This window comes from Hypomesus transpacificus, unplaced genomic scaffold (assembly GCF_021917145.1).
Source record: "Hypomesus transpacificus isolate Combined female unplaced genomic scaffold, fHypTra1 scaffold_473, whole genome shotgun sequence".
Classification (NCBI taxonomy): Eukaryota; Metazoa; Chordata; class Actinopteri; order Osmeriformes; family Osmeridae; genus Hypomesus; species Hypomesus transpacificus.
The window spans coordinates 1-13,075 of record NW_025813989.1 but is presented as its reverse complement, the minus strand read 5'-3'; the positions used below and the strand labels follow the sequence as shown (position 1 = coordinate 13,075).

Here is a 13,075-nt window from a genome sequence, read left to right as displayed (position 1 = left end):
GGTCAGTGAGCCCGGACAGCCGCGCTGACGACAAGGATGTCAACGAGGGGACAGCGCTTCAAATCACCTGGCCGTTCGGCATCCTCAGCTTCTAGAACGCTCGACATCTTCTAGAATGCTCTAGAGTTCTGACCTCAGAGTCCTAGAGTTCTGACCTCAGAGTTCTAGAGTTCTGGGCCTTAGAGACCAGCCAGTGGGGCCAGTCGTTGATGGTAGGAGTGTGTGTGTGTGGGTATGTGTCTGTGTGTGTGCTTGAATGACAGTCAGCGGAGCCCTACCAGGTTTGCATGTCGTTGCTACGGTGACTAAGTAAAAACTCGGAGGGGAAGGGAGCAGGTGAGACATAAAGAAGTCTGGAGCAGTCTCACCTGTGCGGACAGTCCGCGTCAGTGCAACAAGCTCACCTACACGTCCAGATCCATCCGCAGGCCCGGCAGACCAGGATCGCTGCTGTCACGGTCGACGTTCGACCTTTGACCCCATGATAAGAGGCTTCACCTTTCCACATCCCGATGAGGGGGGAGGGACTCTAAAGCTGACCTCCAGGGAGGTCATAGCACCGCAAATTGAACTATGAGGGTGAGGGGGTCGACACTGTGGCACACAGGCGAGCTCTGCCCGTCACAGACACTGTGTCATGGAATACATCCAATGGTTTTGTCAAAGACACGCTCGGGTAACGTTGTGGTGAGTTGTTCTTGAGTGAAAGGCTCTGTGGAACAAGGTTCCAGGGAGAACCGTTTCAGTTCCGACAGAACACATCCAAGGCTCCATATGGGGTTTTTGAGTTCTGTACAGAACCCCGGACATATAGGGGCTGGATCAGTGCCAAGTGGGGTATGTAGGGGTAGGTGTGGGGGTGGGGATAGGGGTGGGGATAGGGGTGGGGGTGGGGGTGGGGGTAAGTGTGGGTTTGGGTGCACACATTCCCAGAGGTAGCCGGGAACAATCATTCGAAAACGAAAAATGAAAAGAAATAATAAGCGACAAAAAAGGAAGAAAAAAATAAACAGAACACAGAAAGAGACACAGAACAACAACAACAAAAAGGTAATAGCACCACGTTCAATGATAATCTAGTGTTTAACAATCCAACCATCACCCCTCTATCTTTCCCTCCTCCACAACTCTCTGTCTTCCCGGAGCTAACCCTAGCCCACGGGAAGGAGAGGGGCGTATATTCAGTCATTGTTTGTATTTCCTATCGCCTCATCATCCCTCTCTCCCTCCTTATCTCTCCAGGGCATTCCACCTCCTCCTCATTCGATGCACCAGTCTCTCACACATACTCCTCCTCTCCTCCTCCTCTTCCTCCAGCCCTCACGGCCCTCCTCCTCCTCTCCTCCTCCTCTTCCTCCCTCACAGGAGCTTACTGCAGACCTGACAGCGGCTGACCCTTGACCTCTCCAGGCCTCCCTTCAGGGTGTCGGGGGTGGGGGAGTGCTCAAACTGCCGCTCGGGGTCCACTGTGGTCAGCCAGAAGCTGTACTTGTTGGCAAAGTAGTGGCACGTGCCTTTGGCGCCGTTGCACTCGATGAAGGGCGTGGCCCGGAAGTCCTCCAGGCAGGAGCCCGGGGAGACCAGGGACTGGCCGCCGCCCTCCGCACCCGCCGCCGTGTGCTGTGGAGAGGAAGGGGAGGGGGGAGAGGAAGTGGAGGGAGGGGTGGGGGAGAGGAGGGGAATGGAGTTGATGAGAGAGGAGTAAGGATGAGAAAAGAGAGGAGAGGGAGTGTAGGGGATCAAAATACAAAGAAAACGAGCAATTCCGAAACAATTTCCTGGCAGAACTACGTTTCCCATGAGGCCCCCCAGCTCACCATGAGGAAGGAGTGTCCTATCCACAGGCTCCTCCAGCCGGCGGGGCACATGGGGATGGTCTGGTCCTGAGAGTGCACGGCCACGGCCTGCGACGGCGCCTCGCACACGGAGCAGCGGCTGATGTACGGCCGGATCTCCTGCTCCACCACCGGCATCATGGGGATGGGCGCCGTGGTGGACAGCCAATAGGACTTGTCGTTGCGGGAGGCGTAGTAGCAGATCTCGCTGGGCGTGCAGTAGAGGAAGGGGATGGTGTTGAAGCGAGGGAGACAGGAGCCGGCCAGACCTGAGGAGAGGTGGGGAGGAGGGGGGGAGGAGATGGAGGAGGAGGGGGAGGAGAGGGGAGGAGAGAGATGGGGAGAGAAAGGAGGGAAGGGAAGACCAGGAGGGGCAGAGGGACAGAGAAAAGAGAAGAAAGAGGAAGGAATGGGAGGTAGGAGAGGAGAGAGGGGAAGAAAGAGGACGTCACAATCATACCGTCTCATGGGAAAACGACCAATCAAGCGTCCTTAGATGTACAGTTAGATGACGTGAGCTTGTACGTGTATGTGTGTGTGTGTATGTGTGTATATGTGTGTGTGTGTGTACGTGTGTGCATGTATGTGTGTGTGTGCCAGGCTCACCCAGGTCCTGGTTGTGGGCCTTCTCCTGTCCCTCCACGTAGAGCAGACTGTAGCCCTCCCACAGCTGGGCCATGCCCTGGGGGCACATGGGCACCTGGCTGCTCTGGCTGTGCTTCACCAGGGTGTAGCCGATGCTGCTGCTGCGGCCCACGCTGCCGGGGGGGCCCTGGAGGCCGGGGGAACCCGACTCGCCTGGGGGGCGTGGGGGTGCAGGGGGGAGAGTGGGGTGGGGGGTGTACAGACATGAGAATGTGAGGGTGGGAAGGAGCGAGGTTGGGCTCACACACAATGAGAGCATGCAGACAGTTGACAGACAGCACACACACACAGATACACACCTTGCAATCCGAAGGGTCCGGGGAACCCAGGAGGTCCAGCTTCTCCTACTGGTCCGTCCAGCCCGGGAGAACCCCCCCTCCCCAGCGTCCCCGCCCCACCGGGCCTGCCCTTAGGACCTGGAACACACACACACACACACGGGCAAGAAAGGTTATGTTTTGCACAGAAGAGACAGCTAATGACCTGCTTTCTTCTCAGTTAGGGATGTAACGGTGTGTGTGTGTGTGTGAGTGTGTTTTGTCAATGAGTGTGTGTGTGTATGAGTGTGTGTGTGTGGTTCTGACCTCCTCTCCCTGGTAGGCCAGGCTGGCCGGGTTCTCCGGGGATTCCTGGAAGTCCTTTCTGACCCGGGATGCCCTGGTCCCCATAGGGCTTGGTGTAGTCTGTGGGTGGGATACTGCGGCCAGGGGCACCCTTACGCCCAGAAGGACCTGGGGGGGGGGGGGGGGGGGGGGGGGGTATGAAGGAAGAGGAGGGTGGAAAGCGTTGGGAAAGGATTTAGACGAGAGATGAATCCTTTTGTCAATCTTCACTAACCTACAGAAACCTTCTCTGACATGCTCACCTGTCAGACCCTTGGGTCCTTTGCCTCCAAAGTATCCCGGGTCTCCAGCATACCCAGGGCTTCCTGGGATACCACTGTACCCCGAATCGCCTCTCAGCCCTGGGGACGCACAACCACCGCACAGCCCATCGGACCCACCACGGAATCAATTTAGAACGCCAACCTTCTAGAACAGAAACCTAAGACATTCTGGTTGTTTTTTCTACCCATGGAGTTTTGGTCTGAACAGGTTTAAGGTTTTAGTAGTCTTGGTTTTGTTTTAAAATATACAAACAAAATAAAAAGTGTGTTCTTGCTGATCTGAAGACTGAGACAGATGGTGGTGGGCTGACCTTTGAACCCAGGGTTTCCGTTCAGGCCGGGCCCTCCGGGGGTTCCAGGGTCTCCTTTTCTCCCAGGGGTGCCAGGGAAACCTGGCAGCCCAGGGTCACCTCTGTCTCCCTGGGCTGTACCGGGGCCGGGGGGCCCTGCTTGGCCTGGAGGTCCACGGAAACCTGGAGAGGAGAAAAGGGGAGGGGAGGAGGGGAGGAGAGGTGAGGAGAGGAGGGGAGGACAGGTGAGGTTGGGAGAGGAGGTGGGGAGAGGAGGGGAAGAGAGGTGGGGAAAGGAGGAGAGGAGAGGTGAGGCGGGGAGAGGAGGGGAGGTGGGGAGAGGAGGGGAGGTGGGGAAGAGTAGAGGGGATTGGGGAAGAGTGACAGAAAGGATGGAGGGAGAGATAAGGAGAGATAGAAGGAGAGCTAGAGTAGGAGAGAAGGAAGAAGAGTAGCAGGGAGACGGAAGGAGAGGGTGGGGGAGTATGTGTGTGTGTAGTTACCTTGCTCCCCATCCAGACCAGGTAGGCCAGGGTTACCGAGAGGTCCAGGGATATCAGAGCCTACGGTCTCTCCTCGGGGGCCAGGGAGACCAGGGAACCCTGGCTGCCCAGGACCACCTTACAAACACACACACATTAGAATCCCATTCCACACTTGGTATAATCCAGCAGTATTGGAGGGCGACAGAAGGCTTGTTTACACTGGCGCTTGTGTGATCCTACCTTGCACTCCCCTCTCTCCTTTGCCCCCAGGGTAGCCAGACTGTCCTGGGTAAGAGGATCCTCTCTCACCCTTCAGCCCGTTCGCCCCAGGGGTGCCTTGACGACCCCCCTCCACCTGACCTGTGCACACACACACACACACACACACACAGGTACGATGTTGAGATAAGCACACAGATTGATCTGATCATGATTAAAAAATCCCATACAGCCAATCAGCCAATAATGCGAGCCAATTAATCAATCAACCAATGAGGAGGCTGACCTGGGTTTCCAGGAGGTCCTTTAGGTCCTCCCAGACCGTTGAGCCCATCCAGGCCAGGAGACCCAGATAGACCTGCAACCAAAGAAGAAGAGAACGTTTGTGTATGTGTGTGTGTGTTGGTAGGTTAAGGGTGTTTTTGGTGTGTGGTTGAGAGTGTCTCACCTTTGCCTCCGGAGGTTCCAGGGCCCCCAGGTTGACCTGAAGGCCCATCCAGACCTCTGCCTCCTGGGTAGCCGTCCAGGCCCTTTGGGCCAGGGAAACCAGGAGTACCTGAGAGGGGCGGGGGCGGAGGGGAGGGAGAGAGGGGGGAGAGAGGGGAGAGCGAGAGGTTGGAAGGGGCGGAGGGTGGATGGGAGGAGGGAGAGCAGGAGGGGGAGGTTAGGAGTGTGTGAGTGAAGGAGGAGAAAGGAGGAGGGAGTTCAGTGCAGTGTGCGTGTGTGATCACACTCACCGTCTATCTATCTGTGTGAGTGTGTGTGTGTATGTTTGTGTGTGTGAGTGTGTGTGTGTTTGTGTGTGTGTGTGTGAGAGTGTATGTTTGTGTGTGAGAGTGTGTGTGTGAGTGTGTTAGTGAGTGTGTGTGTGAGAGTGTGTGTTTGTGTGTGTGAGAGTGTGTGTGTGTGTGAGTGTGTGTGTGTTAGTGAGTGTGTGTCCACCCTCACCTTGTAGTCCAGGCCTCCCAGGTTCTCCAGGGGCTCCCTTCTGTCCAGGGAACCCAGGCCCTCCTGGGTAACCGTTGTCTCCGGGGGCTCCGTCGGTACTACGCCCACCTGACACCAAGCACACCAATCAGACGACACGTTTAACACACAAACCGACCAATCCCTGTTGCAGGCATTCGTACAACGAACTCAGAAAGCAACGTTAACAGTTGCAGTGTATTTTGCGGTTGTGCGTTTGCAAAGGGACTAGAGAGGGGTTGGGGGGGGGGGGTGTGGGTCGCTGGCAGGACCACGGCCCAGGATGGTGAGCCTTACCTGGGTACCCAGGCTCTCCTGGCTGGCCCTTGGCTCCAGGAGCGCCTGTGAAGGCTCGAGTTTCTCCTCTTTCACCTGAAGAGAAGGCCAGAAATGAACAGAGGAAGTCATAAGAAGCAGATGAATGAGGGGCAGGAAGAGGAGAGCAGCGATGGAGTGGGTTAGACCCGTCAGTGAACCTCTGAGGCCCCTAGCAGTCACTCACCTTTGCCTCCGGGCTGGCCAGGGCTTCCAGGGTTGCCGGGGAAACCAGGTCCTCCATCATCGCCCTATAGACACAATATGGTCGAAATCATTTGTGTGTCTGTGTGTCTGTCTTTGCTATGTTTAGAGTGTACATTTCTTTGTAAAGCTTGTGTGTGTGTATGTGCTATGGCTGGTCTGTGTATGCTATGCTAACAAGTATGTGTATGCATGTTTCCTATGTAAATGTTCCCATGGGAAAATGTGTCCAAACTTTTGAGTGGTACTCTACATTTACATTTAGCAGACACTCTTATCCAGAGCGACTTACAGTAAGTACAGGGACATTCCCCCCGAGGCAAGTAGGGTGAAGTGCCTTGCCCAAGGACACAATGTCATTTTACACAGCCGGTAATCGAACCAGCAACCTTCTGAATAATAGCCCAATTCCCTAACCGCTCAGCCATCTGACTCCCTGGTGTGTGTGTGTGTGTGTGTGAGACCAACCCTGGGTCCAGTTGAGCCAGGGAAGCCCATGATGCCAGAGGCCCCCTTGAGACCAGGGTACCCTGGAGCACCTGGGGTCCCAGGCAGGCCAGGCTGGCCTGGGTCCCCCTTGCTCTGGTCACGGAACCCTGGCAGGCCTGGAAGACCCTGGCGACCAGGCTGTCCTGGGAAACCCTTGTCACCTGGGGGACACAAGATGGAGGGGGGAGGACAGATGGTTTGACACAAAATGGCGGCTGTGGTTTTCGGCGCGTCTTTGTGCTGCTCGTGTGTGCTTTGGAGTGTGTGCTTGTGTGCGAGTGTCTGTGTGAATGTGTGAGTGTGTATACTTGTGTGTGTGTGTGCTGGAGCATACCTCGGGGTCCTGTGAAGCCAGGCAGACCGTTGGCCCCGCTGTCTCCGTTATCCCCCTTCTCCACATACTCCTGCCTGAAGGGGAGGGAGGGGGGCCCTGGGGGACCCTGGTAACCACGGTCACCTGGAACACACACACACAGACACACACACATGGGTGATGTTCAGACACGGCCGCTTCACTTCCTTCCTGCCACACTTCCTGGTTCTGCCCAGTCACATGACGCCTACGGTACCTTTGAGTCCCTTGGGTCCGTAGTATCCCGGTTCTCCGTCCCTTCCCGGAACCCCGGGCAAGCCTTTCCCCCCGGGGCGACCAGGGCCCCCGGGGGTGCCTGGCGTTCCGGGGAAGCCCACCAATCCGGGGAAGCCCCTTTCGCCTGTCAGAGGGGGGAGGAAAACGGCGTGAGCGTGATGTCATCGCGTCTCCTACGGCAACCGATGGCAAGCGGAGGACCAGAGGTGTGAGTTTGTGTGTGTGTGTGTGTGTGTGGGGGGGGGGCTCATGGGGCAAGAATGGGTGCAGCTGGGATGTGTGTGTGTGTGTGTGTCTCCATCCCTCCTACCCTTCCGTCCGGGCAAGCCAGGGATGCCATCCCTGGTTCCAAGCCCTGGAGGTCCCGGGGGGCCCCTGAGTCCTGGAGGCCCGTTAAGCCCAGGCTGTCCCGAGGAGCCCTTCATGCCCGCAGGCCCTGGGGCTCCAACGTCGCCTCTGGCTCCCTTCCCACCCGGGTAACCTGAGGGGAGGAGGGGAGTCGAAAGAGAAGAGGATGGAGGGGAGGAAGGGAAAGTGGGAGGAGCAGGGAGGGGGGAGGGAGGAGGAGGGGGGAGAGAGGAGGAGAGAGGGTTGAGTAACAGGCCATGAAGTGAGAGCCACATCACAACACTCTACACATAACGAAACAACCCTAAAAGGCTTTTACAGAGCTGTTACACTTACCGTCACCAGCCTGCAACAAGGCTACGGCTCAACTTACCTGAGTGCCATCTAACACGCACACGGATACACTCACACACAGGTGCAGTAAATCATGGGCAAACATCAGAGCGAGCGGAACTTCACCACAACACATGCCACCAATCCAACAATGTAACACCTTTACCAGTTACATTGCAGTGCTCTGATTTCCCAGAGAAAGCTGTGATTGCACTGTGATTGAGGTGAGATTACAGATGATAATGCAGGTGAATGATTGCTGTCGGAAAAGCTCAATGAACAGGCAGAAGCTTTTAGTTTTGTCCTGTGGATGACATTAGACACAGTCAAACGACATTTCCTGATAATGCATGAAGCTGGACCCCAAGAACAATTCCAGGGGGTGTTGTCCTAATTCAACCCACAATCAAGAAGGCATACAGGTTCCAGGGGAGATGTTTTAGAAGGCGTGCAGGTTCTAGCCGGACATGTTCTAGAATGTCAAAGGGTTGTGGATTCTAAAAGCTTCTAGAAGGCTATTTCAGCCTCATAGCGTGAGATGGGGTTGGGGTGTTAGGATTGGAGCTGCACCACTAGACCTGGTTCAATCACTCTTCACACACAGTCAGTGTCACCCTGCAAAGCGAATCAACGACACCCTCAATCACTCTCAAATACTTTATTAACAGTAATTGACCCAGGTCTGGCAGGTAGGTCGGTATGGTCTAGGAAAAAAGGTTCCCAAGGAGTTCTTAGGCCAATGTAAGTGGAACGAAAGTGGGTTGAGGGGTTTATTCACCACGTTTTTCCCATAGGGAACCGGAGAATCTTTTTTTGCTTCTAGACCTTTTTTCCAAGAATTTAGTTCACTCAAGCTCTGTTACTGCTGGCAGCCCAGGAGCACAGTCCTGTCAGGTTGTCATGGCAGCCCAGGAGCACAGTCCTGTCAGGTTGTCATGGCAGCCCAGGAGCACAGTCCTGTCAGGTTGTCATGGCAGCCCAGGAGCACAGTCCTGTCAGGTTGTCATGGCAGCCCAGGAGCACAGTCCTGTCAGGTTGTCATGACAGCCCAGGAGCACAGTCCTGTCAGGTTGTCATGGCAACCCAGTAGCAAAGTCCTGTCAGGTTGTCATGGCAGCCCAGGAGCACAGTCCTGTCAGGTTGTCATGGCAGCCCAGGTTGGGGTTAGTACCGGTTCATATAGCACGGGTTAGGACCAAGCTGGGAGGACAACTCTGGCTCTGAAAGAAAGCTTCTCACGAACGCTTCTTTCTTTCTCGTCCCCCCTCTTTCCCCCCATTTTCACCCCCTTATTCACACAGCGGGGTGAGAGGTGAAGGGGTGGGGCTGAGGGGTCGGTTGTTAGGAGAACTGGTCTAGAGGTGATGGAGGGAGGGAGGGAGGGGGGGAGCGGATGGAGGGAGGAGGCGAGTGATGGAGGGAGGGGGGGAGTGATGGAGGGAGGAGCGGATGGAGGGAGGGGGGGAGTGATGGAGGGAGGGGGGGAGTGATGGAGGGAGCGGATGGAGGGAGGAGGGGAGGAGATGGAGGGAGGGGCAGGAGTATCTCACCTTGGCAGCCTAGCGGGTGACCCAACACCAAGAAGAGAAGGATGGAGGGATGAGAGGATGGATGGAGATGATGGTGACGGTGTAAGAAGAGAGGAGAAGTGGAGGAGGAGAAGGAAGGGTGAGGGAGATGGAGGAGAGAACAGATGTGTGCAGTAACGGTAAACAACAGGCAACCACAATGACCCAAGACATCTGAGAAGATGGACAGAACGTGTAAAAGTATGGAAGGAAGATACAAAAGGAAAACAAACTCTCTGTTTTTCTCTTTCTCGGCTAGAATGGAAAAAAAGATTGGTGATAGCCAGGACATAGCAGGGCGTCCTGTTCTGGGGCAGAAAATGTATACAACAAAAAGAAATCTAACTTTTTCCCAGTTTCCCAGATGTGGATGACAACATGTGAGGTACTTTTAACCCAGTGTTTTAATGTCAATAGCAGTTTCTTTAAGCTTCTCATTTGATTTTACCGTGTGGCACACTCAAAACCTACCTTAAAAAAAAATATATATACAATAATATTATATATACATTATATATACAGAGAGTTTATATTAAGAAATGTGGTGTCACCTGGTGCTCCAGGGAATCCTTTGGGCCCCGCGGGACCCTGGGAACCAGGAAGTCCTCCCACTCGGTCGTCACCAGGGAGACCGGGGAGGCCGGTGGCGCCGGGGTAGCCGTCCAGACCTCGCTCACCCTTGGCTCCGGGAACGCCGGAACGCCCGTCGAAACCTGGAGAGTCGAGGAGGAGGACAAAGGTCAGGCAAGGAGCTGGACATCCACACAGGACAGTATGTTAGAGTATAATAAAGCAGAATACTGTATGTTAGAGTATAACAGAGCAGAATACTGTATGTTAGAGTATAATAGAGCAGAATACTGTATGTTAGAGTATAATAGAGCAGAATACAGTATGTTAGAGTATAATAGAGCAGAATACTGTATGTTAGAGTATAACAGAGCAGAATACTGTATGTTAGAGTATAACAGAGCAGAATACTGTATGTTAGAGTATAACAGAGCAGAATACTGTATGTTAGAGTATAACAGAGCAGAATACTGTATGTTAGAGTATAACAGAGCAGAATACTGTATGTTAGAGTATAACAGAGCAGAATACTGTATGTTAGAGTATAACAGAGCAGAATACTGTATGTTAGAGTATAACAGAGCATAATACTGTATGTTAGAGTATAACAGAGCAGAATACTGTATGTTAGAGTATAACAGAGCAGAATACTGTATGTTAGAGTATAACAGAGCAGAATACTGTATGTTAGAGTATAACAGAGCAGAATACTGTATGTTAGAGTATAATAGAGCAGAATACTGTATGTTAGAGTATAATAGAGCAGAATACAGTATGTTAGAGTATAATAGAGCAGATTACAGTATGTTAGAGTATAACAAACAAACAAAGTATATATTTGATCAATCAAAAGACAGAAATAAAGTATTGAGCACTAGTCATCACAGTCCAGCACAGCAAAAACACAGCACGGAACATTCTCAGATCGCTTTACATCCACATTCTGTTCCCTGAAGAGAAAACTTTTATCCAAAGATAAAAGTGATTAATGTCCACCCACCGGGTCCTCCAGGAAGTCCTGAGTCTCCAGGCAGGCCCTTCTCCCCCGGGCCCCCTGGGAGACCATTCAGTCCTGGGGCCCCAGAGCTGGCCCCCAGCACCTCCCCAGGCTGGCCCTTCTGACCAGGCCTTCCCGGCAGCCCGTCCTTCCCTGGGGCCCCGAGACCCCCTCCTCCTGGGATACCTGGGCCCCCAGCGTCCCCTCTGGGGCCTGGGAAACCTGGAGGGGAGAGAGAGAGGGAAGGTGGGGAGAGAAGGAGGGGGTGAAGGGGAGAGAGAGAGGGGGGTATAGGGGAGAGAGGGAGGGGGTATAGGGGAGAGAGGGAGGGGGTGAAGGGGAGAGAGGGAGGGGGGTATAGGGGAGAGAGGGAGGGGGGTATAGGGGAGAGAGAGAGGGGGGTATAGGGGAGAGAGGGAGAGGGTGAAGGGGAGAGAGGGAGGAGGTGGGGGAGAGAGGGAGGAGATGGGGAGAGAGGGAGAGGGTGAAGGGGAGAGGTCAGCAGTGAGGATGGTGGGGAGAAGGAGGGGAGGGTGATTGAGTTGTCACACAAGTTAGCATATGTGCGTTACTGTAATGTGTGCCACTGTGTGTTATTGTGTGTTACTGTGTGTTACTGTGTGTTACTGTGTGCCACTGTGTGTTACTGTGTGTTACTGTGTGTTACTGTGTGTTACTGTGTGTCACTGTGTGTTACTGTGTGTTACTGTGTGTTACTGTGTGTTACTGTGTGTGTTCTGTACCCTGTGGGCCTGGTTGTCCTCCAAAGCCAGGCTCTCCTCTCTCTCCCTTCTGTGCATCAAACCCTGGACGACCTGGACCCCCAGGCAGGCCTGGCTGCCCCTTAGGACCTGGAACACACACACACACGCACACGCACACACACACACACACACACGCACGCACACACACACACGCACACACACACGCAAACACACACACATTGCCAATGAATCTGTCTGTTCACTCCTCACTCCGGCCTCTCCTTCAGTCACTCGTCCATCCTGCAGGTACACTACAGAGACATGGTTCCGGCTGAGGGAAGCTTACCTGGTGCTCCCGGCACACCTGGATATCCCGGGTCTCCGCCCTCACCGGGAATACGGCACGGTATCGTTGCCCCTGGTAACAGCCAGTCACATGATGGTTAGCACTAAGCCGTTAGCGGTAGAGCACATATGATGGGCTCTGGCGTGCCAGGGTGAACACATCAGAGTCCATCTGACTGTAACAGGCACGCTGCTTTAATATCTTACAACTGTCATCCAGAACAGCTACAAACTACCATCCGCAATGGTCTCAAATAAATATAATATCTACCATAAACAATCCTCACTACTTATGACTTACTGTGCATGACTAACCCACACATCCATGTGTGAGGAATATTCTAACCGTGCGTAGCCATAGAAACATGTGTTGCTGTTCTAATTCTATAACAGTTAGGGGGTCTGTCAGCAGCATCCATACAGATTGTCCAAAGCTCTGCTGATCGATCGATCGATCGTCTGTTGCTTCCATATCACTGATTGGGCTGCTCCTTCACAGGAGGTGTATTTACATGGTTATGTTGGATTTTGAAAATGACAGTTATGTGTTGATTAAATGTAGTTAGTAATAGATTTATACAGTGTTAAAAGTGATCAACTGTTAACAGGTTATTTATATTAAGTGTTATGCTGAATGAACATTATATAACACCAGATCAATATCTCCAGTTGTGTCTAATTCAGGCAATACATATTGTATCCCCATATTGTAAGTATGCTAGTTAGAGTTTCTTCTTGTCAATTCAACCCTCATCTTTATCTCTATTAAACCCTTCCCTCCTTAGCCCTATACTCATTGGTTAAAGCACTTAGCGGAGGCGGGGCTTAACACATGCACCAGGCTTCAGCAGCTCTGATTGGAGGAAAAGGAGAGCGGCGTAACGCACTGCAAAACTGCCTCTGTCCATGGATTGGATGGAACACCTCAAGGTCACAAAGAGTGGGCGGGATCAAGGAAACTTTGCTGCGTCATGGCACATCCTGATAGGCAGAAGGCTCATTATCAGGTGTCAATCATCAACTGACTCCACTCAAATGGAATCCCTGAAGACCAGAGAGTAAGAAGCATCCATTGGGGCCATCATGGAAAAATGATTGACACACATCTAATGACCGTTCTGTCCAAAAGTATGTTTCAAAAGACTCAATTTCCCAGAATACCCTGCGCAGAGGTGTCAGATACAACATGGGAGGGCAGCGGTGCTCTGGTTCCCCCTGAACGACACACACACTCTCTCTCTCTCTCTCTCTCTCTCTCTCTCTCTCTCTCTCTCTCTCTCTCTCTCT

The 13,075-nt window shown here is 53.3% G+C and overlaps 1 protein-coding gene across 1 annotated transcript; it reads right to left on the bottom strand.

The window, feature by feature from the left end:
- Positions 1–1,294: 1,294 nt before the first annotated feature.
- LOC124465329 (collagen alpha-6(IV) chain-like) lies at positions 1,295–11,880 on the bottom strand (the record flags this gene model as incomplete). The annotated part of the gene is made up of 22 exons (XM_047017052.1): positions 1,295–1,620; positions 1,818–2,104; positions 2,442–2,633; positions 2,780–2,896; positions 3,065–3,211; positions 3,346–3,444; positions 3,678–3,839; positions 4,160–4,276; positions 4,382–4,501; positions 4,647–4,718; positions 4,809–4,916; positions 5,309–5,416; positions 5,624–5,698; positions 5,829–5,892; positions 6,314–6,495; positions 6,669–6,791; positions 6,904–7,047; positions 7,234–7,404; positions 9,724–9,885; positions 10,743–10,961; positions 11,483–11,590; positions 11,790–11,880. Coding segments are annotated over 22 exons (3,129 nt in total), but the record flags the coding sequence as incomplete, so codon positions are not given.
- Positions 11,881–13,075: the final 1,195 nt, after the last annotated feature.